The 24,773-nt window shown below is 42.4% G+C and overlaps 1 protein-coding gene across 1 annotated transcript in view; it reads left to right on the forward strand.

The window, feature by feature from the left end:
• The window catches only part of LOC132456394 (collagen alpha-2(V) chain-like), a 40,012-nt gene that overhangs the window by 885 nt on the left and 14,354 nt on the right, over positions 1-24,773 (forward strand). The window contains exons 3-34 of the mRNA XM_060050745.1: positions 10,056-10,268; positions 10,664-10,888; positions 11,016-11,032; positions 11,159-11,191; positions 11,764-11,796; positions 12,051-12,104; positions 12,292-12,384; positions 12,727-12,801; positions 13,035-13,079; positions 13,255-13,308; positions 13,759-13,812; positions 14,226-14,279; positions 14,857-14,910; positions 15,309-15,362; positions 15,651-15,695; positions 16,153-16,206; positions 16,411-16,455; positions 16,601-16,654; positions 17,072-17,170; positions 17,608-17,652; positions 18,051-18,149; positions 18,954-19,007; positions 19,397-19,504; positions 20,473-20,526; positions 20,964-21,062; positions 21,476-21,529; positions 21,821-21,919; positions 22,002-22,055; positions 22,426-22,479; positions 23,243-23,296; positions 23,531-23,584; positions 23,839-23,883. Coding sequence (XP_059906728.1) covers positions 10,056-10,268; positions 10,664-10,888; positions 11,016-11,032; positions 11,159-11,191; positions 11,764-11,796; positions 12,051-12,104; positions 12,292-12,384; positions 12,727-12,801; positions 13,035-13,079; positions 13,255-13,308; positions 13,759-13,812; positions 14,226-14,279; positions 14,857-14,910; positions 15,309-15,362; positions 15,651-15,695; positions 16,153-16,206; positions 16,411-16,455; positions 16,601-16,654; positions 17,072-17,170; positions 17,608-17,652; positions 18,051-18,149; positions 18,954-19,007; positions 19,397-19,504; positions 20,473-20,526; positions 20,964-21,062; positions 21,476-21,529; positions 21,821-21,919; positions 22,002-22,055; positions 22,426-22,479; positions 23,243-23,296; positions 23,531-23,584; positions 23,839-23,883 — 2,228 coding nt within the window. The remainder of the gene's footprint in view (positions 1-10,055; positions 10,269-10,663; positions 10,889-11,015; positions 11,033-11,158; positions 11,192-11,763; positions 11,797-12,050; positions 12,105-12,291; positions 12,385-12,726; positions 12,802-13,034; positions 13,080-13,254; positions 13,309-13,758; positions 13,813-14,225; positions 14,280-14,856; positions 14,911-15,308; positions 15,363-15,650; positions 15,696-16,152; positions 16,207-16,410; positions 16,456-16,600; positions 16,655-17,071; positions 17,171-17,607; positions 17,653-18,050; positions 18,150-18,953; positions 19,008-19,396; positions 19,505-20,472; positions 20,527-20,963; positions 21,063-21,475; positions 21,530-21,820; positions 21,920-22,001; positions 22,056-22,425; positions 22,480-23,242; positions 23,297-23,530; positions 23,585-23,838; positions 23,884-24,773) is intronic.

Genomic DNA, 24,773 nt, shown 5'->3' on the forward strand with positions numbered 1-24,773 from the left:
TATGTTCATCCATCGTTTCCTTCCTGCCATGCCTACCCATGTTATTTTCTGGCAGTTCATAAGTTACGCTCCGCTGGTCAGCTACCCAACAATGGAGGATTTTTGGTCATGTGGTTTGGAAACCCTCTGCACTCCGGGGACGCTTTGATTCCAAAGACTCGGGTTGACAAGAATCTTATCTTGTCTGTAAAGGTGGGGCGCCTGAGTCCATTTATATTGTCAGCATTAATATTATAATAGAAGGATTATTTATTTCACTAGTTAAAGGTCAATGTAGCACCTTAGAATAGAGAATATATTACCTTTGAATAGTAACTAATAGGAACATTCAGAAGTGAATGATGTCACTAAAACTCTGCAGTTCCCTCGTAGGGGGGGAACCAACCCAAAAGCCACGGCCCACAATGTTCTCCCACCTCCCCATCGCCATCGCCAACGCTGTGCCAGCGTGTTGTATATGCGTGGGCATGCACTCGCGGCCAGCTGGTGTATTTCAGCACCGGTTTCTGAAGGCCAGAGCTGTAATGATGTGGGTGCACAGAGGAGAGCAGAGGCTAAAAACAACCCTGTAATTTTGGTCAGCTTGCAGGCCAGCGGCAGAACGGGCACGCCCTAGCCAGATTCCCCTGGATAACATATATAGAGGTATACTCAGTATATATGGATGTGTTGAGGGGCAGAGTAGTGGTGTGCCAACTCCCAGCTAAAAGGCACTGGGTTTGATCCCCAACGTCTGCAATCTACATGTAGGCCTCCTTGAGTGAGATGTCTAGCCCCCCCCCCCCCCAGTCCCGGTACCATTGCCAGGGAGTCGTACACCTTAACCACTACTGAAAGGCCACTAGTATGCGGAAAGGTACTAGGGTCGATATCTTGTCCACCTGTAGGCATCCTTGAGCTAGATACCCCCTGTAACTATACCAGCTTGTAATTGACTAATGAATCCACTGTATGTCAATTTGGACTTACAGTGGAGCACTGCTAAAGTGACAAACTATTGTATCCATCTATACTCCATTGGCTATACCTGATTTCCTTCTGCTGAGCAGTGTGGCAGAACATGTAGTTAAAAGCCTTTATCCTTGTCTAAAAGCTGTTTTGTATCCACTTAATCAAAAAACAATCGCTACAGAAGCTCAGGCGGTTGAGTCGGGTTGCGGGTTCCATCCTCATCTCATCCTGGTCCATGTGTCATTGAGCAGGACAGTGACTCTATGGATAACTAGTTTGTATTTCTCCATGTCCGTTACATGTGTTGGTACAGAAAGTCTTGGAAGAATGGGTTATCAATAGAGTCCCGTGGAGAAGAGAAGTGAGGGTTCCTCTCTTGTTAATTGTTGTCAGCTGGTCTGTGTGGATGAAATAAGCCAATCTAAGCAGCCTTACCTGGCTGAGTCTAATTTGACCTTGGTGCTTGGTGAGGCTGCACACCTGTTGCACATTGAGTTATCAGTTTGCACAGGTTCAACCAGCCATCACCACACACACTCAGCGAGGTCTCCTGCAACATCAGCATCACGTATAATTATCCGCAGCTGTACAATAAACCAGATTTTAACACCACCACCACCCTGTTACACGCCACCTAGGTGCATTGTAACATTGTCTTGTTGCACTGGCGCCGAATGTGCAGCCTTTCCAGACAAGGACACAGAATGGTGATCTTGGAAAACCGGCTTATTGTAAACGTTTGTAGACCATGATACATGACCTGGTGCTACATATAGCAATGCAGGAGATCTCTCTTAATGGGTGTGATTATGGCTGGTTTAACCTGTGCTGGTGCAGGTGTGCAGCCTTACCAAGCCCCAGAGTCCCATCAGTCAGACTCAGGCCAGGTGAGGCTGCTTAGACCAACCACCATCCACACCCATGTTTGTGGTTTCCTTCCTGCACTTGATATATAAAGGCGGGTTCTTTCAAGTATTCTTCATATGGGGCAGGGCTGCCGGTTAACCTGTAAACAGTGCTTCAATTTACATTCTGTAAGCGGTTTTGCATGAACGCTTAATGAGAGAGAGAGAGAGAGAGAGAGAGAGAGAGAGAGAGAGAGAGAGAGAGAGAGAGAGAGAGAGAGAACAGGGATTAAAATTAACGACATGACGTCGTCCCGGGGATGTAATTAATTGTCATCGGGAGGATCAATATTCTACCTCGGGACGAGAATTTTGTGGGCACTGACTTCATTTTTCGGTTTAAGTTTTCAACACTTTCTGCGAACTCTAAAATCCCGTGTTCGTCATGGCGCGGGCTTTCTTGGTTCACTAGATAAATTGGGGCTGTGCACGGAGTCTAGACTAGAGACGCGCGGATGAGCTGTATTGTCATCCGTACCCGCTGCCTAATATCAATATCCAGCTGAAGCAATGTTTTTTCAACAATTGATGCCCCTACCGCCCGATCATCGGGTGACCAGACGTCCCACTGTTGAGTTGCGTGTTCCGCGTCCCAATGTCCCCTTTTGTCAGCGATTACATAGCCAACGTGGTCTTATTATAGCCCGATCATTAACTAAAAGCCACATAGAAAGAATAAAGCATCCAGCATATTTCAACAATGTGTGTGAGGTTATACGCAGCAGGGATGATCGCCCGGTGGAATGCTTATGGAAAACCAGCGGACGAGCGCTGGGCGGAGAGGTTTGCACATTTCAGACGCAAGGAGATTATAAAAAAAGATATATTTCATATATATATGTCAGTTTGCCATTTGTCTAGTTAATATGTTAACCCACTTAATATTTATTTATTTACCCGCCCGCAATTACTCCAAGTAGGCTATTACTTTTTGTACGCAATCTACCCAACCCGTGGCGTGGATTATCCACGGTGTCCGCGGGTATGGCCGCCAACCGCGCATCTCTAGTCTAGACCTCTTTAGAATAATTTGTTTTTATTTTTTTATGAATGAAGACACCTGCATGCCCCCCCCCCCCCCCCCCGGAACCGCGGAGCCATCACATTTACATCAGAATGAAACCCAATAAACTGCCAATGTGTGTAAGCTCCGGGAGGGTAAATTGGGGTGCTAGCTCAAGCAGGCAATTTACCAACATAATGTATTGTGTTTTTATTATATTATCAGTAAGTAGCCTAAAAACTCAAAATGTAATAAAGATTCTTGGGAAAATTCGGGACGATTCGTGACGGTTCAAAATGTTTTTCGGGACGTTTCTGGGACGGTGGTGAAAAAAGTTAGTATTAACCCCTGAGAGAGAGAGAGAGAGAGAGAGAGAGAGAGAGAGAGAGAGAGAGAGAGAGAGAGAGAGAGAGAGAGAGAGAGAGAGAGAGAGAGAGAGAGAGAGAGAGAGAGAGAGAGAGAGAGAGAGAGAGAGAGAGAGAGAGAGAGAGAGAGTAATACAGATTTTATTAGATATTGTTGTTATGGATAAGTCTTGTTGTTATGGATAAGTCACCATCCATAACTTATCCAATTGTTGTTATGGATAAGTCACCCTGTGATCACTTCTTTATATCAGTCTTTCTTTTTGACATTAGCTTGTAAACGTTCCCAAAACATTCCTAAACCTGAAAGCAATAAAATCATAAAAATAAAAAATTAGACAGTGAGATTGGTATATATGTGTAGTCTTGCAATGTATCCCATTATAGTCTATATACTATAGACTTTAGACTAGTAATGATTGTAATGGGTGATACTTAGTCTCAGACAGTATCACACAGCCCCCCTGGAACATGGAGCCCAGCATCCGCTAGGAGCCTAGTGTACCATAGTGTAGCATAAAGCATAGAACCACAAGTGCACCTTAGCATGTCAACAGGAGCAGCATATAGCATACACCTGGAAGTGTGCCGTAGCCACAGCCTAGAACCAGGAGTAAAGCATAGAACAAATTATTAGCCTCCTAGCATAGATGCCTTACAGTATGTTCACACCAAAATAGAGGGGGTGGCGCGACTCCATACAAAGTCAATGCAAAGACGCGTTTGTAGGCGAATTTGTCGCCAGAAAAACCTGCGGCGCGAATTGAGGAATGGCGCGGCATGAACGCCCTCTTAGTCATATTTTACGGTTCAACTTGTATTTAGGCAAAAAAACTGATAGATGACTTAGGCAGACAGGGATTATGGAAGCACTCTGATTGGAATAGGAAATAGCCAATGTTTTTGCCAAAAAAGGACTCGGGCATTTAGGCTATGATGGTAACGAAATGGTCGACTAGGTTGGAAAGTACCATGAGCGCACCGGGACAATACGGGACTATACGATAATAGTATAGTAAAGTATAGCATATCACCCACCCTGGAGTGTACCATACTATATTATAGGATAGTATAGATATACACCCAGGAGTGTACCATACCCTAATAGTATGGCATACTATAGATATACACCCAGGAGTTTACCATACTATATTCTAGAATAGTATAGATATACACCCAGGAGTGTACCATACCATAATAGTATAACATAGTATAGATATTCACCAAGGTGTGTACCATACCATAATAGTATAGCATAGTGTAGTATGGATATACACCCAGGGGTGTACCATACATAATAGTATAGCATAGTATAGATATACACCCAGAAGTGTACCATACCATAATAGTATAGCATGGTATAGTATTGATATACACCCAGCCACCCAGCTGTGTGTTTATGTGTCAGTGTGTGCGTGCAAGAGAGAAAGAGAAAGATATATAAAAAATAAATACATAGAATGTGTGTGCATGAAAGAGAGAAAGAGTGTGCTCGCGTGCATGTCCGCGTGCGTCTACGTGTGCCTGCGTTTGTGTGGCGGCTGGGTGTGGCTTTCCTGTGCTCACTGCCATGAAGGCCGAGGAAGCCACAGGCACTAGGAGACTCCCCAGCTATAATCCAGTGCTTGTGGTTCCCCTGAAATAACTCACAGGGCTGTGATCCAGGCCCCGGGGAGAGGCCCTCGCCACATGATGAGTACCTAGAGAAACGACACACATTTAACCCCCGTCTGAATGCCTCACAGCAGGTGGGCACATGTCGGTCGGTCGCCCTCTTTGCTTTCCCTTTTTTTGTCTTTATTGTTGTGTCTGTCTTTCTCCGACGGTCGGCCTGTCTGTCTGTCTTTCTTTCTTGCCCCCTTGGTGTCTGTCCACCCTCCAGTCTCTCTGTCTGTCTTCATGTCTGTCTGTCTGTCTCTCTCCCTCTCTTCTTGTTCTGTCTGTCTGTCTGTCTGTCTGTCTGTCTGTCTGTCTGTCTGTCTGTCTGTCTGTCTGTCTGGACATTTCTCATATTTCTCTCTCTTCTTTTTATTCTGTCTGACTTCATTGTTTTGATTAAATTGAAGAGAAACATCAGTTTCATCAATGTATATGTAAACGGATATGATTGTTTACTGTTCATACAGGAATTTACATAAACTAATTTCAATGCATTTGGATTTATGTAGTCACGTTAACCTTTAACCTACTTAAACCTTTACCATACAGCCCCCCTCACGTTTTAATTGGGCCATTACGATGGATTTGATCTCAGACAGGGGGGGGTTCCTATAGACACATGCTATATAAAGTAAATTATAGAAAACCATCTATAATAACATGACAGTAAGCAGTATAAAGACAGCCGAGGTGTATATTTGAGTTCTTAGGGTAAGACGCCTGCCCATGTGAATTAGTCTGGCGTGTAAAGTATAGTTTAGGTTCAGGTGCTGTGAAATAAACGTAGCAGGGTGTTAAATGCATGCCTGAGCAACCCACACATATTTAAGTAATAAGATAAAAAGGTATAGTTAAGATGTACAGAGATTGTTTAATCTCACGGCAATGCTTCAGTAAGTCTTTAGAACTTTATGTTATGTTTATCGCCCACACTAAATGGCTGATTATTGTTATTGTTATTATTGGTCAGCTCACTAAAACCCTACGCAGAACCGAAACAGGTTCACACCCATGTCAGCCCTTGACTCACTGACACACTGACTCGCTGACTCACTCACTCAATCACGCACTCAAACAAACACCACACATATTTTCACAGCATATTCATTCATTTAATTATTTCCTCCTTTTTTTGTGAAGAGTTAATCTAGTGTCATGGGTGGACAAAGGTTGAACCCAGGTTGTAGATATACAACTAGAACAAAATAGTAAACAGCGCAAAGATATCTGAAAACCAAGCATGAAGGACACACAGAAATAACAGGTGAATACCATGTCTGCATCAGATACCACCAACATATTATTGTGGGTTCTGCAGATCATGCCTGGCAATAAACACATTTTATTATTATAAGCCCTGCTGCACTAATACAAGCTTGCTTAGCATGACTCAAGCCGAATGGACTCCCTCAACAACAGATGGTTGTTGACATGGCACTTTATATTCCCTTAGCCATTAAAATCCACAAGCCACTCAGGGGGAATTTGAATTAAGACCCCTAAATCAGTCTGAAGCATTCAATCCCTTAAGAGCAATCTGAACAATTCAACGCTTCACGACTGCTTCACAGAAAGTTGCTCATACATGCAAATTTTTTAGGGTGAAACCAAAGGCATGCCGAACAAAAGGGGATGACCCAAGCTGTCTGTAGTGCAGTACGTGGTGCAGTATTAATGAGGTTATTTTCATAAATACAGTCGGATAACACTTATATTTACTGTCCATGAATGGGCCCCCCATGGAGGGAATTGCGAATAAGAGGTGGTAATGAGAAGTACTCTTAGTTGCTCACGGCTAATCTTGATTTAGCACATTTAGGGCCGTAGGCAAGCGTCCCCTGATCCACCTACCTTCTGAAAGGGTTAGTGTGAGGTAGTGGTAAAGTAGCATTACTAGCTGAGCTGAGCTAATGCTAACCTTATATGACACTTGCTAAATATCGCTACACTACACCAAAACGATTCAAATGTTGTTTGAAATTCCAATTTCATGAGAACCATAATCACACGAATGACTGTTGCATATCATATGCATATCTTGCATATCATATGTTATCTGCTCTATATAAGGCTTTTGGCTTTGCATTTTCTTGCTCTCCACATACGCTCAACTACACATCATCAACTTGCATGATCTGAATGTGATTATCTCTGGTACACATTTGTATCTTGGGGCACATTGGGGCACTTTAGGCTCCCCCCAGGGCGCTGCCTAAGCTAACTGTCTGTCTGTGGTTATTCAGGTAGAAGTGATTTGTGGCTGAACAGACCATAGTGTAGGATATTAAAGAGTACATTTTTTTTGTGGGGCAGGAGAAATTGATACATTTACTCCAGAAGTTGAAATGCTTAATGGTGGGGTGAACACAAAATCGTTTTTGTGTGTTTAAATTTGTGTTCATCTATGCCATCTGGTTTGGGAACATTTCCATTAGATACTAGATTAGGGTAAAAAATGTATTTGTAAACACTAAAGGTACAATAAGACAAAAACAGAAAAAGGTTTCATTAATTAACTGTTAGGGGAGCGATAGCTGCTGGACCGAAGAGCAGAACACAGAGACAGTACAGGAGTTGGAGTGAAGGTGAACAGGTTTATTTGGTGTAACCAGGAGTGAGGCAGGAGGCAGGTAGGAGAGTGGGGCGCATCTGGCTGGAGGGAGTGAAGCAGGCAGGCTGGAGGTGTAGATCCACAAACTATAAGCAAAGAGAACAAAGATTTCAACAGGAGAACTACTGGAAATTGTATATACTGGAGCAAGGTACGAATAACTACCACGATGTATCCGAGTATGATCTGGGGTCACATTTATAAAACTGTGCGTGGGATCGCTACTAAAACTAAAAGTGTAGGCCTACGTACGCCCAAAAGCCAAGTTTTGCGTGCGCCAAAAAATATTCAGATTTATAAAACCCTGCGTACGCACACCGTACGCATTCTTTTCTTTATAAATCACAGACTGCCTACAAGTGTGCGCAGCTGAATCAGCTTCACGTTCCGCCCTGTACACGCCCCTTTTTAACCATAAATGGTCAATGCAAATGACCTCATGAATTCGATCTGCATATAAAACAGACTCAGATGCAAGTATTATGTCTTGTCGGAAACAACGGCAGAAGTAGGCCTACTGAGAAAAGCAAAAAAGCGAAATTTCAAGGAGGTTGAAGTGGAGACACTTGTGGGTGAGATGGAGGCCCGAAAAGTAGTTTTGTTCGGCGGTCACGGGATTGGGATCGCCAACAACAAAAAGCAGAGTGAGTGGCAACATGTTGCTGCAGCAGTGAACTCTGTCAGTAGCACGGAGCGCACAGTCCCAGAATTAAAAAAGAAGTGGTCTGACATGAAGTTACATATTTTTATGTAGCCTACCAACAAATCGTTATGGTCCCTAAAGACCCTCTCCCTCCGAATCCTGCCATTTGCATGGTCCGCCAGAAGTGCCATATGGTGCAGCATTACCACGGCGCTCACCTCTGTATTTATAGGGTTACGGTAATAAGACTGACCGAGAACACCTTGGATAATCAGTTTGTAATCACCCACGAAAAATGTTCTTGAACATAACCCCTTTTTAATGCCTGATTTGTCATGAAAAGCATCAAGAGTAACGGACAACGATTGTGATGAGGAGTGTGGCTTGGTTTTCCACACTTGGGATTTAATTGACATTTGATTACGTGTTTACAGTGTCACATAAAAATATTATGTTATTGACACATGTTGGACACTCAGATGCTTTATTCCATACAGTCGCGCCGTCAGTGGACAGTATGGAGTGACGGGATTAAATATAGAGAATTTTTGAATTAAGGAGATGTTTCTGGAGTTATAACTGAGAAATAACGCAGTTGACTTAAATTATTCTGATTACATAGATATAACGCATGATACGGGTTGAAATTAAATTAATGAAGGGCGATGATGAAACATAATCGTTCTTCTCACTCTACAATTCTTTGGTCTGACTTCAGTTCACCACCACACCATCTGTGTCGCCAATTCTCCTTTTCCTCTAAACTATGCGTACACATGGGTCAGAGTTTGCTTAGGGCTGCGCACATTTTCCCGTCAAGTTGGTTTTTTATAGATCACAACCTTGGCGTGGAAAGTCACGTACGCCAATTTCAGCCCCGTTTTGTGCGTACGCAACGGTTATAAATGAGACCCCTGGCGACCACTGCAGGGAAACCAGGTATATTTGAAGGGGAGTTGATGAGCTGATGCAGGCCAGGTGTGAGCAGTTGAGAGTGGCAGGCAAAGCACAGATACAAACAGGGGATGTGGCCGACACAGGGGGAGAACACACAGCACCACAACTGTTTAATTAATTTACATTAGTTGATACAGGAATAACCATCATTGTAGCATAAGGGTATACTTTATTTGACAGGGTTAATTAATGTTTTCATATAAGTGTTGAATTAATTTTTTCATAAACTTTCCTGCGAGAGGGGCAGTTCGCCAATGACAGGTGGCAGGTATTCTCTTTTGGACACTGCTCTAGATGTTTTATCTATGTATGGCATGTTGCCAGGGCCCTGTAGCATGTTGTGGTGTAGACACCAGATATCCCACAACTTTGGCCGTCAATAATGGATGATCGCTCAGACAAACTCATCTCTTTCGCTGATATGAGTTGCCGAAGATGCAACTGGGAGAGATGATAATTAATGTGTGTGTGGGTGTGTGTGTGTTAGAATCATTTCCTATTGATTCTAACCTGTCAATCAACCTATTGTTGTACGTCAATGTGTTAGAATGTTACCAAGATCTGTTTTAGCTTCATATTATCATTAGCTACTGTTGCGGTTTCTTGCAACTGTGATTGATTTAATGATTCATTGAAATTTGGCCTAAAGTGTGCAATAGTTTCATTTTAAAGAATCAAACCCCAGATATACAATACAATACAGTGTCAAAAACCCAGTTCCTAACTTTCACAATACTGCAATGGAAGGGCTTCTTCAGCGTGCTATAGGCTCAATCACCTTTGTTTCATTCAACGATAGATAGTGACTTAACAGACAATACGCATGGAAATCTTCATTTTTTGTATTTTATGAATGTGTAGGGTACTTTATAAATAACCATTCGGTTTAGGATGTAAAGAAGTTTGGATCTAAACAATTTCTGAGGTTAACCCTGGTTTATTTTCATTCTGTATCTCAAAGATACGTGTACGGAAAATGGCAAGTTGTATGCCAACAATGAAAGGTGGAACCCGGAGCCTTGCCGGACGTGTGTGTGTGAGACGGGGAGCGTGTTTTGTGAGGACGTGCTCTGTGAGGACACAAGCCAATGCAGGTCTGTCGAGATCCCGGTGGGGCAGTGCTGCCCTGTGTGTTCAGACGCAGCAACAACCCCAAGTGCAGAGGACAATACAGGTGAGCATGATTCCTCCTCATCATGTTGAATGCCTTTTCTTTTATTCTGCAGTGAAATTAAGATTGAATTGTATAATGCATATTTCTTATTATGATATGAATCATGATTATGGTAGAAAAATATTTATCCGTCCATGCCACAATAATTCTGCGGAAGAATCAATAGACTTCTATCATACTGATTATTTTGTAATATTTTTAGAGCTAATGTAATGTTTTGTTTCTTAAAAAAAAGATTGTTGTGAGTTTTTTACTTTTATGGGGTTAGTAATAAACATAGAGGAAAGAAACAATAACTTTGTTAATAAGCCAAAATAAAATAAAACAAAAAAACAAAAAATCACAAAACAAAATGGCGGATTAAAGCTGTTGACACCTCCCTCCCCCGGCGACAGTCGACACGGGGAGCCTGGCTGCAAACTGCACGGTGGACGGCGCGGTCCACAGCCACCACGACGTCTGGAAGCCCGAGCCCTGCCGGGTGTGCGTGTGCGAGAGCGGCGTGGCTCTGTGCGAAGACTTGCAATGCGAGCCGGTGGGCCACTGCCCCAAGGTGGTCACCCCCGACGGAGAGTGCTGTCCGGTGTGCGAAGGCTTCGCCAGCGCGCGTCGCACCGTTGGTAATGGGGGTCGCTGTTATTGTTGACAATGACAACGAATAGACGAGAGTAATATTGGAATGTATTTCATAATATACATTTTTTGCCGTGATACAAAAATAATCTTTCTTGTTTTTCTTCATTTTAGAAATGATGACCGTCAAGGTAAGATAAAATAAAAATAATTCAAGGCGATGAGAATTTCCTTTATTGTTATTTGTTTCTGTGTGAAGCTTAAAAATGTGTTACAAAATTTCTTATTTGATGAATAACTATTGAATTTGATTTCAGGGACAGAAGGGCGAGCCAGGAGACATCCCCTACGTAAGTAAAGTTACTCTTGAAAACATTCAGCAAACCTTTTAGAACAATCTATAAAAGACCCTTCCCTTTCCATTTAGTTATTAAAGGTCCACTACTTTACCGCCAGGTGTGACATTGTGTAGAAAGAACATTCCCGTTCAAAATCTCCCCCTTAGTGACATCACATGTGGGGGTATCCACCCACATATGTGTGATGTGATAATTCATGCATCCTGCCTACCCAGTGGACCGTACCAACTGGTTGGCTGATCTAACCCATCATACATCTGGGTATGAGACCTCATACATCACGTGTGACTTCATTATAGAGTGGATTTCAATGGCTTATCGACATCACAGTTGGTGGTTGAATAGAGGGCCTTTAATGATTAGACCATATCAGAGTTGTCATTTAGTAGATGCCTTTCTCCAAATATATCTTTTGGTTGGCAGAGGAACACCACTAAACATCAGACTGCCTACCATGGCTGATTTTCCCCGATGATGTGGGGATATAAATGTGGTGTGCTCGGTGTTTGTTAATGTCCAAGTGGGTTTGGTTTGCCTTGTCTCATCTCTGTTAATATCTACAGGTGGTGGGGATGCCCGGGCGTCCTGGACCCATGGTAGACCTCAAAAACTCTCTGCAACAAAAAGCAAATTGCTAGCTTGATCCATTCTTTGCTAACGGATCAGATGAATGTGTGGAACATACCATAGTGTAGCCTCATAGCATGAAACCATAGCATTTTTTAAGATGGTAACCAACCAACATTTCCACTGCTGGAAATTAACTAGTTATAAGTTTGTGATTAAGACCCCGGAAGAAGTTGGTAAGCACATACATTTGATTTGATCTCTTTTGTGTTTTGTGATTCAGGGCCCACAAGGAGCACAAGGGCTCAAAGGTCGCAGCGGCTTCAAGGGCAGACGGGTATGTTTGATTTCACACGAAAACCTTTATATTCTTATAGTATATCCATGGGCAAAAATTGCTTAAACAAACCAAGATTTTCACATGCCCTTATTATTTGAATGATGACCATAAACCCGGTTAAGATCAGTTTATTGGTGTGCGTGTAAACTTCTTATGTTTTGTTCTTTGTTTCATTGTGTGACAGGGCACAGAGGGACCTCAAGGTTTCGATGGAGAGCCAGGTGTCCCGGGGAACCCTGGACAAGCAGGACCCCCTGGCCAGCCTACTCACCCCGGCGTAAGTCATACACATGGGTTCAACAGTCCTTGGCACCTCCTCCTACGCAGCTCGAACCTGCAACCACAGGATCAGAAGTCATTAATATTAAACCACTAGAGCCACATATTTTAATTAGAAAAGGGCCGCTAGAACTGATCCAGATGGCGATGTGATGTGGTGGTGGAGGTTTTTGCTTAGGGAGAAATGTGCGATTTTTCTGATCCGTACATTTCTCATAATTTCAATCTCATTATTTTCTGGTTTAAGAAAAAAAGATAATGCTGTACTTCAGTATTATAGCAAGCATCAAGAGGTAAACTATTTTCATCCCCTTATTGTATCTAAAATCTTTCTCTAAAGGGCCAGTTGGTTTCCCAGATGGCTGCAGGTTTCAATGAGAAGTCCAGTCTGGCTGGCATGGTAACCGCAACAAGGGTAGGAGATTGACATTAACATAATTCTTATGATCTGTAATGTTTATTATCTATTATATAATAATATCGATTTATAGTCTTTGTCACAATCATCCATTGTCATATATATATATATATATATATATATATATATATATATATATATATATAGTATGTTTCTTTACAGAATTAATTACATTTCTAGCGCTTTCTACCACAGTTCACCGCCACATTATTTTTAAATCTTTTATACAGGGTGAGCCAGGATCAAGGGGACCTCCCGGGACGCCTGGGCCACAGGTGGGTTCTGAGGTCTTTCTAAGGAAAAAGAAACTCACATATATTTAGCTTCTTTATTTAATTTTTACAATTTTAGGAAGGCCTTGGCATAAATAAATGACGAATGAATTGTATTATATTCTTGAGCATATACTTGAGCATATTGAACATTGTCTTTTGGTGTATTGATGTCCAGGGCCCCAGCGGAGCGCAGGGTATTCCAGGAGAGGCTGGAGAACCAGGCTCCATGGTAAACCGACATCTGAATATAGCACTAAACACATTTTAAATCACACAATATTGAATCCAACTCTACCCCCTTGACCTCGACTTGCTTTGTATTCTAAAAAAAAAAGAGAAAAAGAATGAATTCACAGTTAGCTGCTAATATCCATTTAACATCATCCAAACTACCGAGCTAAAATGCTCAAATCGATAAAGCAGTTAAAATCCAGACAAACTCGCTTAACATGCTCACGTCCATCATACAGCTCCATCCAAGACAACAAACAAACTAAATGCTTATTTGGTCCTCATATTAATTTAAACAAGCTCCATTAAACCAAACAATCCAAAGGAACAAGCAAACACAAGTGTATAAACCTAGCTAAGATCCAGGACGGGCAACTGATGACTGAATGAAGGGACTTCGTTACCCGGGACTTGCTAGCAACTGACAGTGAACCGTATCCCCCTGCAGGGTCTCAGTGGACATAGAGGACCCGATGGACCCCAAGGGAAACCTGGAGCAGATGTAAGTCCAATAGGCACCCACCCCTACACACAAACGCACATATACACATCTAAGGTCCATTACTGTGACGGTTAATTAAACAATACGTTATTTTGGACTCACTCAAACAGAAAAATGCTTGTCTGGGCATTCAGCGTGCCTGTAAACCAGAGTCAGACTGCTTACAAGTGTCAAGCCTGCTTTGAACTGGAGTATTTAGCCACCTTGAAACTGGAGTCTGCCTCCTCGCAAATGTAAAACCTGCTTGAAACCGGTCACTTGCAAGTCTAAAGCCATCTTTAACCAGATTCAAACTACTTCCAAGTCAATTGTAAAGCGTACTCTGCCAATGAAGCTGATTGCGATTATGATTCGATTGAAATAATTCCCTTTCCTCTAAAGATGAACATTCCTTATATTTTCCTTCCCTACAGGGAGAGTCTGGTCCGGCTGGGATGACGGGATTAGCGGGAAACCCTGGCTCTATGGTAACATGAACTATGTTACTAATGTTAGCTGAAACACTTCCACCCATGTCCCTGATGTGGGAATAAGTCAGTTGGCTGCAATGGGTCCCAGCAGTGTTTCCCAACCTGTGGGTCAGGGACCCCACCACCAGGCCCCATGAATAAGGGAATTATGGGGGAAATAATGTTGGGTCGGTTTAACTCAGGAAGTAGAGCAGTAGTCTTGTGTCCAAAAGGTTGCTAGTTCGGTCCACAGCTGAGTGTTGATGGGTCCTTGAGTACGACACTTACCCTAACCCTAACTGCTCCTGACGAGCTGGCTGTCGCCTTGCATGGTTGACTCTGCCGTCGGTGTGTCAATGTGTGTATTAACCGATGTAAGTCGCTTTGGATAAAAGCGTCTGCTAAATGCCCTAATATACCTTGTATTGACCCAGGATTCCAATCAGGTGTGCTGTACAACTGTGTCATACTTCTGTCCTGTGTGTGTTCACAGCCTTTTTGCATAAAGGCCCTGAAAGCTCAGACACATTTACACAAGATGAGCCTCAAGGTGTTTTGGCGGGAAGAAGTGACAAATGTTTGTGTGTCTCATTAGGGCGCAAGAGGATTCCCCGGACTCCCTGGGCACCCTGGTTTGAAAGGCCACAAGGTATGCGTGTGTGTGTGTGTGCGTGTGTTTGTGTGTGTGTTAGGGTGTATGTGGGTGTGTGTGTGTTTGTGGGGGGGGGGGGGGGAGGGGGGGTGGAGTGTGTGTGTGTCTTTGTGTGCGTGCGTATGTGGGGGACATGGAGCGTGTGTGTTTGTGTCTGTATTTGTGTGTGTGTGTGTGAGAGTGTGTGTGTATGTGTTTGTGTGTGTTGGTTTGTGTGCAAATTAGTGTTTATGTGGGTGTGTGTGTTTGTATGTGTGTATGCTTGTGTGTGTAATCATGTTTGTGTGTACATATGTGAACTGCCTTTAAGTGTGTGTGTGTGTGTGTGTTTGTGTGTGTGTACGTGAGTGTGTGTATTGCTGTGCACATGACCTGTACACGTCACCTCTCCACAGGGTGGCGCTGGTCTCGTGGGCCCGAGAGGAGAACTTGGATCCTTGGGGTCAAAGGTCAGAACAAGTCTCGCTAGCAATAATGGATCGATAGAGAGAGAGAGCTAGAAAGATGGCTGAATGGAGATATAGTTGTTAGATACTATTCGTATTAGATTAATTTGTTCGCTAAATTGAGTTCAAATTGTTGTTCAATTTCTTTTATATTGATAATCGCATCAAGAATCCAACCTTTTGTGTGTGTGTGTGTGTGTGTGTGTGTGTGTGTGTGTGTGTGTGTGTGTGTGTGTGTGTGTGTGTGTGTGTGTGTGTGTGTGTGTGTGTGTGTGTGTGTGTGTGATACAGGGATCGTCTGGCGCAGCTGGAGGAATGGGTCCTCAAGGTCCTCCGGTAGGTGCAATTATCAACTTTACCAATTTAAATTCTTAATACCTGCTTGAACCAATTATTACCCAGCTGAAATAATTAATACCCCTCCGAACCAGTTCACACCTTCCTATATTAATTATTACCTGTCTTAACCAATCAACCCCTGCCTGGACCAATTAATACCTGTTCTAACCAATTAATACCTTCCTGAACCAATTAATACCTGTCCTAACCAATCAATATTGACCTGAAGAAATGAATACCTGTCCTAGCCAATCAATAGTGACCTGAACCAATTAATACCTGTCCTAGCCAATCAATAGTGAACTGAACCAATTAATATCTGTCCTAGCCAATCAATAGTGACCTGAACAAATTAATACATGTCCTAACCAATCAACACCTTCCTGAACCTGGATTAATAATGGTCTCAGTCCATTTATCGATTGATTACAAAGCAAATTAATGTCACTTCCAGGGTGCCGCAGGCCTTCAAGGAGAGAGAGGCAGGATTGGACCAACAGGACCTGTGGTAAGGATTACTCACTTAATGTATATATTATAATGTCTAATAAAACCTGTATTTTTATATCTAATAAAACATGTACTACTGACTTATCCATAACAACAATATCTAATAAAATCTGTATTACTCTCTCTCTCTCTCTCTCTCTCTCTCTCTCTCTCTCTCTCTCTCTCTCTCTCTCTCTCTCTCTCTCTCTCTCTCGCTCTCTAGGGGAAACGTGGCCCATCCGGTGAACTTGGTAAACCAGGTCCCCTGGTAAGAAATAAAAACAACTAATCACATTCAGTAAAATAATGTAATGTGTCCATTACATTGCATATATTCTATATGGTTATCTGATGTTTAAAGTTGTGTATATTATGTAATATATTCTAAAAACGCTATATATTCATTTCTACAGGGTCCTATTGGAATCACTGGCATGCCAGGTTTCCCCGGCAACCCTGGAATGAAGGTGACGTCATATCATCTAACTCATCTCACAACGCGTACACACAAAGCATCCATGGATATATTCACCAGATACAGTCAACGTGTCTCAATTTTATGAAGTGGTTTGACTTAACTTTTACCTCTCTTCGTAAAACTAACTACATTTTGTGGAATATTTCCAAATTTCAATTGTACAAACAGTGCTGGAACCAATCAATCTTTACAGTTTGTGAATACTATATTACACTATAATATAGTATTATACTAATATACTATACTTATACTATACTAATAATGTTAGTATTATAAGAACTATATACTATAATTATTTTAACAATAAGACATAGAGTTCTTCAGCGTTAACTATTGGCAAACTATCCAGGATTTATAAACGGATCCTAAATTGTGTCTGCTGTCTGCTTCCTCCCCTGTGGTGCAGGGTCAACAAGGGCCGACCGGCTCAAGAGGCAGTGAGGGCCCCCAGGGGCCGCGGGGAGACGGGGGTCGCGCTGGGCCACCCGGTCTGAGTGGGAATCAAGTGGGTTGTTTGCGCTCTATCATAGTTAACACATTATAGTAATATTACAATCATTACTATCACAATAGTCTTTTATGGTTCATTACGATCACCAGTATTATGTAGATCATGACGAACACGATCATTTTTACGATCATTACGATCATGATTATTATCACGATTGTTAAGACCACGTTATTTATAACAATAATTATAATTTTTTAAATCATAAGGACCACAATCATTATTACCATCATTATTACGATCACACTCATTATTGCGATTATTACGATCACGATCATTATTAAGATCCCGATAATTTTTAAGATCATTCCGATCAGGATCATAATCATCATGCTATCGCGTTCATCATTACAATAATCACAATCCCGATCATTAGTAAAGACCGTAGGGAATCCAGGACCTGACAGCAATCTTATTTGTTTGTTTGTTCTCAGGGAGCCGCAGGCCAAGATGGAGCTCCCGGCTCCAGAGGCAGCACAGTAAGTACATTCTCTCAGCGCAATGACAATCTACATTATTTATGTTACAACATATTCAAGATTACAATAGAATACATTTCATAATAGAATGCTTATATTTGGTTGCTGAGCAGATGTTTATGTTAAGCAATTGCTTAGAACTATCATAGCGTTAAAAAATGTTTAAACTCCTGCACAACCTAGTCTAGAAACTACAAACTGGACAGAGTGCAGAGTAGATATAAGTAAGCGTGTCGCTGGATAATTCTCATCATCTCATGAGGCATTTTTATCATAAAATTGTCTGCTGTTAAGCTCTTTGAGACTCTAAAATACATTTAATTGATTAGCATTTTTACACATCCACTAATGTTATGTTGTTGTTGTTGATACTAAGAACATGTGGTCTTCCTTCCTAGGGTCTTGCTGGCATTCAGGGGCCCGTTGGTCTGCCAGGACCTGTGGGGCCCCCCGGCCCCCAAGGGACCACAGGAGTACCTGGACCCAATGGCCAGCTGGTACTGTTCCTGATTTACGCCGAACACTGCCCACCATAGCAGTAAACAATAAAAGTCAAAGTTTAATTCAGCTGTATTATAAATTTCTTCACATCAAACATACAAAGAAATCGAAACAATGTTTCTCCCTATCCCACGGTGAAAGAGATAAAGTGCACCGGCACAACAGATAAAGATAAAGTGCACAACCGATAAAGACATTTACAAATCTAAAAATACACAATAAAATATAAGAGAGCAAAAAACTATCAAGTCGAGTCATAATGATAACCAATGGTGATGCTATGTATGCATTCCATGTTTTTCCATAGCCAATCACACTGCATTCATATACATGTGATTAGGCAGCAGGGAGGGTTAGGAGGCATCTAGCTCTATGGGATGATTAAAGGTGAGGCTGCGGGCATTGGGAATCAAACCCAACATTGCGACCCCCTGATTCCAAAGTAAATCAATGTATTTGATCATTGATCACTGTCAATTATTCCATAATGACCATCAAGTATAATCAAATCCTGGTTAGTCCAGGTTTAAAACATAGAGGAAACGATTTTTCCTTTGATACACAGTAAGGTACGCGTGGGAGCTTGTGTGGTCTGGTTTAAAGAACCTCACCCAGCCTCAAAGTCCAATCAGACTCGGACCAGGTGAGGCTGCCTAAACCAGCCATAATACACACACACTCCACACAGTATGTCTTTATGTTTACAAAATAATATTGTTGACTTGATGGTGATAAAGATGATGATGATGCTGATAATGAAGAAGGTAACGGTCATGTGATCTCCCCTTCCTTCCTCACAGGGTGATGGCGGACTTGCAGGGTTCAAAGGGGAACCTGGACTGAAGGGGGAACTGGTGAGATATTAAGGATCTGAATCCAGATGGTCATGGGTCAACCTTAGCCATGCAGCTTCATGCTTATGCTAAATCTCAAATACATCGCACTTTCTATAATGCATTTTTTAACTTTGCCTTTGTTTTCTTTGACTTATCTATTTTATTACTTCATTTTACTATATGGCGATGTGAAGTACTTCACGAGTCTGCCTCGTGTTTGAAAAGGGCTATACAAATAAAGTTGCCTTGCCTTGCCTTCCCTAATAGTTGAAACTAAGATTCCTCATACTCAGTCATTAACAAGCATCTAACAGGGTTAGCAAGACGTCTATGGTTTCTGTGTCGATGTGTTAACTGATGAGTTGAGTGTTCATTAATACATCGATTGTGTTGTGATGTCCCCACAGGGTGATACAGGGGCCCATGGGGGTCTGGGGCCGATGGGTGAGGAGGGAAAGAGAGGACCCCGGGGTGACGGTGGCTCGCAGGGCGCGTCTGGACCTCAAGGAGAGGCGGTGGGTCTCACAGGGCCACATTACCACCTAAAACAGCACTTCTCGAACCATGTGTCAGGGCCCAGAGACAGGAGCCCTGACCCTAGTTATAGCAGATCATGGACCCTTTAAAACCATTCTGCATGTTTGTTGATACGTGATATCTGCTCACACCACAGAATTTGCGGTTAACATTTCACATGTTGAATCACGTTACACACCCACTTTGTTCTGACAGTAATGTTCATTTAGCAATTAAAGTTCCCAGGCTCCTGGCTCTTTCATACATGTGAGAAAGGCTGCCCTTTAGGACAGCAGGAGTAGCTGCAAGGTTGCTGGTTCCATTTTCTGTTCGCCTGAACCTTAAATGGGAACCATCCCACCCTGCTAGTGTTTCATATATTTATTTTCTGTGTATCTATGAGTACTGCTTCATACACATATTGTCATGAAAAAAATCAGAGAAAATGTATATTTCTCTGATTCATACCGATGGAGAATGTCAATCTTGGACCAATGACGTCCATGGTCCAAGTGTTTTGGGATTTCAATGTTATGCCCAATGCAATTTGGTTCACAACAGGTATGTCTTATATTAGTAAATAGCCAAGCCTGGGTCCAAGTGCGATTCCCCTTGATTGTCCACACCTTGCCTACACCCCTCCCTGCCCCCAATGAGCTGGTGGTTTGGTGACCAGTGGGTGCTTGCATGTGTTCAGCATCCCCTAGCGGCTGGAATGGAAATACACCCTTGGCTTGCAGAACATTGAGCCTTTTCTCTCCACCTTCGGTGTATACACCTTCGGTGTATACATATAAACTATTTGTATGTTTTATTTTCTATTCAACATATTTTAGCAAACTGGATATTGAATACGTTAATTAGATATCTTTCTGTGATCTAATATGTGACTGAGTGATGTTTGGGGTTTAAATTTGTTGTTGTATGTCTTTTGTATGTTTGAAATGTTATGTTTGGTGTTGCACAGGGAGCTCCAGGAAACCGAGGATTCCCAGGTGTAGACGGTTTACCTGGACAAAAGGTAGGGTGATTCATGACCTCCTGAATCAATGTTGAATCTGGATCATGATATTTTTATATATATAAAAATAAATCAGTTCTTGTACTGCATTGTATTGTATTTAATGTACAGCGTATCAAGACAGTATCGCCGTCCTCCCATTGACTACCGGGGCAGTTGAAATGTTCACAATGTCATCATCATGACCACCTAGACCGTATCAATGTTACCATCATCCCCATGACTACCACGATGTCTAAACATTAGAATGTTACCACTTTTGTCGTCATGACTACCACAACGGTTTTGCGTTACCGCTGTCATCATGACTACCATGACCGTAGAATGTTTCAATATCACCAACGTCACCATATCTGCCGCGATAGTCCGATTGTCGTACCACCGAGGTTGCCGTGACTATGCGACCGTTAACAGTTTGGATGTGTGGCTGGACGCAGGGTGCCGTGGGAGAGAGAGGAGGCCCTGGCTCCACCGGGACCAAAGGCTCAGATGGAGACGAGGGACGGGCCGGAGAGCCTGGTATACCTGGCGCTAGGGTCAGTACCCCCTCCCACCATGCATTGTTCTTATATTTTCAGATCATTATGGGATATTGCTGCTACAACACCCTCATAATGCTGTGCTTTTATTTACGAGAGTACACCAAGAGGTCACATGCAAACCACTACTGCTGCTCTACAACGTAAAAGTCCTCGTCACCACTCATTCCTGTAATCAAGGTTCAAAAAAGTTAAAGTGATTCAGGTCCATGAAGTAAGGATCCTGCAGTAACCTAGTTTCACTGTTTAAAAGTCCTGCATTTATACACACATTTCCTATGAAAAAGTCCACACCAGCACCCTGTTAACGAGCTAGTGGAAGGACTGGATTGGAATCTGCTTTTACTTCCTGTGGCACAGGAAGTGAGGCGGGTCAGTGCCCAGGACGTTTACCTGTTGTCTTCCTGCAGGGTCTGACCGGAGAGGCTGGCATGCAGGGATCTGAAGGGAAGCCAGGACCCATGGTAACCAGTCTCCTGCTGCTACTTGGGGTCCTTTGTTTGCTTTAAATTGTTTAAATGTAACGTGCAATTGCTTAAACAATTGAAATATAATTGAGTAATTTAGTTGTATTTTATTGTATTTCATTTTATGTCATTTCACTTACAACTTTTGAATTTTAGTTTGCACATAAATTCCTAAATTTCGTCAGTGTGTTTTAAGTTAAATTCTCTGTCTCTCTCTCTCTCCCCCATCCCCCCTCTTGCTACCTTCCCTCTCTCTCTCCCCCCCCTCCTCCTCCCGCTCTCCCCCAGGGGGGTCCAGGAGAGGATGGGAAGCCGGGTCCAGCAGGTCCTGTCGGCACCAGGGGAGCAGCCGGACCCATGGGGGGTCTGGGACCTAAAGGCTTTGTTGTCAGTGACACTCGCACGGTGATACTCACATCTTGGCAGCTGTTACCTGTCCGCCGTGTCTCACTTCCTGTTGGTTTTTCAGGGCGATGCTGGTAAGGGCGGAGAGGCGGGAAGCGCGGGCTCTGCAGGTCATAGGGTATGTGGTCGTTGTTGTTGTTGTCTTTGTGTTATGGTGTTGTGATATAATGTGTTATGTTGTCGTTGTTGTTGTTGTCGTTTTGTTGTTGTTGTGGTGATGTGTTATTGTGTTGTTGTTGTCGTTGTGTTATGGTGTTGTTGTATTGATGATGTGTTATGTTGTTATTGTCGTTATGAGGTTGTTGTGGTGATGCGTCATGTTGTTGTTGTGGTATGGTGTTGTTGTGTTGATAATGTGCTATGTTGTTGTTGTCATTATGGTGTTGTTGTGGTGATGATGTGTCATGTTGTTGTGTTTGTTATCGTTGTGTTATAGTGTTGTTGTCAATGTGTTGCTGTCCAGATGACCTCTAATTTGTACTTTTCAGGGAGTCAATGGAAAAGATGGAGAGGAGGGCGCCGCTGGCCCAGCCGGTCCCGCCGTGAGTCCACTCAGGCCCCCATATAGTCCACTCAGACCCCCACATAGTTCACTCTGACTTCTACAGAATCCACTCAGACTCCCACATAGTCCACTCAGACTCCCACATAGTCCACTCAGACTTCAACAGTCCACTCAGACTTCAACAGTCCACTCGACTTCAACAGTCCACTCGACTTCCACATAGTCCACGCAGACTCAATCATAGTCGAGTTAGACTTCCACAGTAAACTCTGACTTAAATTCAGCTTAGACTTCAACATAGTGGACTGCGTCTTCAACATAGTCCACTCAGACTCCCACATAGTCCACTCAGACTCCCACATAGTCCACTCAGACTTAAACAGTCCACTCAGACTACAACAGTCCACTCAACTTCTGCATAGTCCACTCAGATTTCCACACAGTCCACTCAGACTTCAACAGTCCACTCAAACTTCAGTAGTCCACTCGACTTCTACGTAGTCCACTCAGACTTCAACATAGTCCACTCAGACCTCAACATAGTCCACTCAGACTTCAACATAGTGAACCCAGACTTAATCATAGTCGACTTAACTTCCACGTCAACTCTGACTTCAACATAGTGGACTCAGACTTCAACATAGCCCACCCTTACTTTAAGTCGACCCAGACTTCAAGACGGCTCAACAATTCAAAATTTGACTAAGTCACTCAATGCACAAGTAGATATTGATTAGTCCAGCTAGACATACTACTCCTTCCCTGTGTTTTCATATCTGCTCCGTCCGTCTGAATTCCAGGGAATTGCTGGAAAGAGAGGAGAACAAGGATCTCAGGGACCACACGGATTTCAGGTACAAAACAGATCTTCTTTGAAACGCTAGCAGAGGAAGTACTAGTAGTTAGTAGAGGAACCACTGTGGAACACCAGCAGATATAGCATGGGGACCACTATGAAATGTTAAGCTTATAGCAGCAGAGGAAGCACTGGTAAATGTATGCTGATGTTAGCTTAGGGAGTACTGGGAAATACTGGGAGAAATTTGCAGCGGAACCGTCAGAGCAAAACGAGTTGCTCTGTTTTCCAGGGTCTACCAGGGCTCACAGGCCCACCCGGAGAGTCAGGGAAACCAGGAGAAGAGGTAAACAATGTCAACATTCACATATAAACACATTAACAAATAATTTAAATTGGTCAATCAAATATAATGAAGAAGTAACATGTACAATTAACATCGTCCATTATATCATTATTCATTCTATTTATAATTGTATCACATTATAATAGGATATTGATTCGTTTTTTATTGGTCTTGTACTATCTACCATTTAGTAACTTGACCTGAACGTGTATGCGTTGCAGTGCATTTGACTCTAGGTGTATTTTTCTCGGTAGGGCCTTGCTGGGGAGGGAGGAGCCAATGGCCCAACAGGTCTCAGAGTAAGTTCACATCAAACGGTTCATCCCTCGTTTACTAATACAAATGAAGGAATTCCAACATTCCCTGCAAATTAAATCAATGAAAATCACTAATTCATGCGAAAGAAATCAGCCAATTCAACCCATTGATGCCCCGATATCAATAAATTCATTATAATGAAATCCTTCATTCAATAGAAATAAAATCAATAAATTCAACCAATTAATACATGTAAATATATAAATAACATTATAATGATGAAATCAATCAATGAATACAAAATAAAATTGAAATAACATTAGAATTATGAAATCAATCATTAAATACTAATTAATATTGAAATATCATTATAATGATGAAATCAATCATTAAAGGGGACCTATTATGCTTTTAGACTTTTATGACCTATAAACGTTGTTATAATGATTTATAGTCATGTTTAACCATACACAAAAAACTATGTAGATTTCCGGGAAACTCGCTTTCAGCCTTCTCTGTCAACGCTCGGTTTCGTCCTTCTCCGCCCCCTCGCCCCCCTCCTGCCAACCCAACTCCGTTGTGATTGGTTACCTTCCTTGAAGCGCGCGCGCGGGCAGATTTGCCCAGGCATATGGGGGCGCGGCAGGAGTGCCTCTACGTAGATGATTTCCCGGAAATGTGAACAAGTGAATCGCAAACGTTGTCCCGAGTGTTTAGCGCTATGCACAGCCACCCCAGACTGTCAGCAGGGAATACGTCGAAATGCATGTACGTCATTATTTGACACTTTAGTATGGTTAAACATGACTATCAATCATTATAACAACGTTTACAGGTCATAAAAGTCGAAAAAGCATAATAGTTCCCCTTTAAATACAAATACAAATATATATAACATAATAATGATGAAATCAATCAATAAATATAAATT

Source organism: Gadus macrocephalus, chromosome 4, assembly GCF_031168955.1.
Source record: "Gadus macrocephalus chromosome 4, ASM3116895v1".
Lineage (NCBI taxonomy): Eukaryota > Metazoa > Chordata > Actinopteri > Gadiformes > Gadidae > Gadus > Gadus macrocephalus.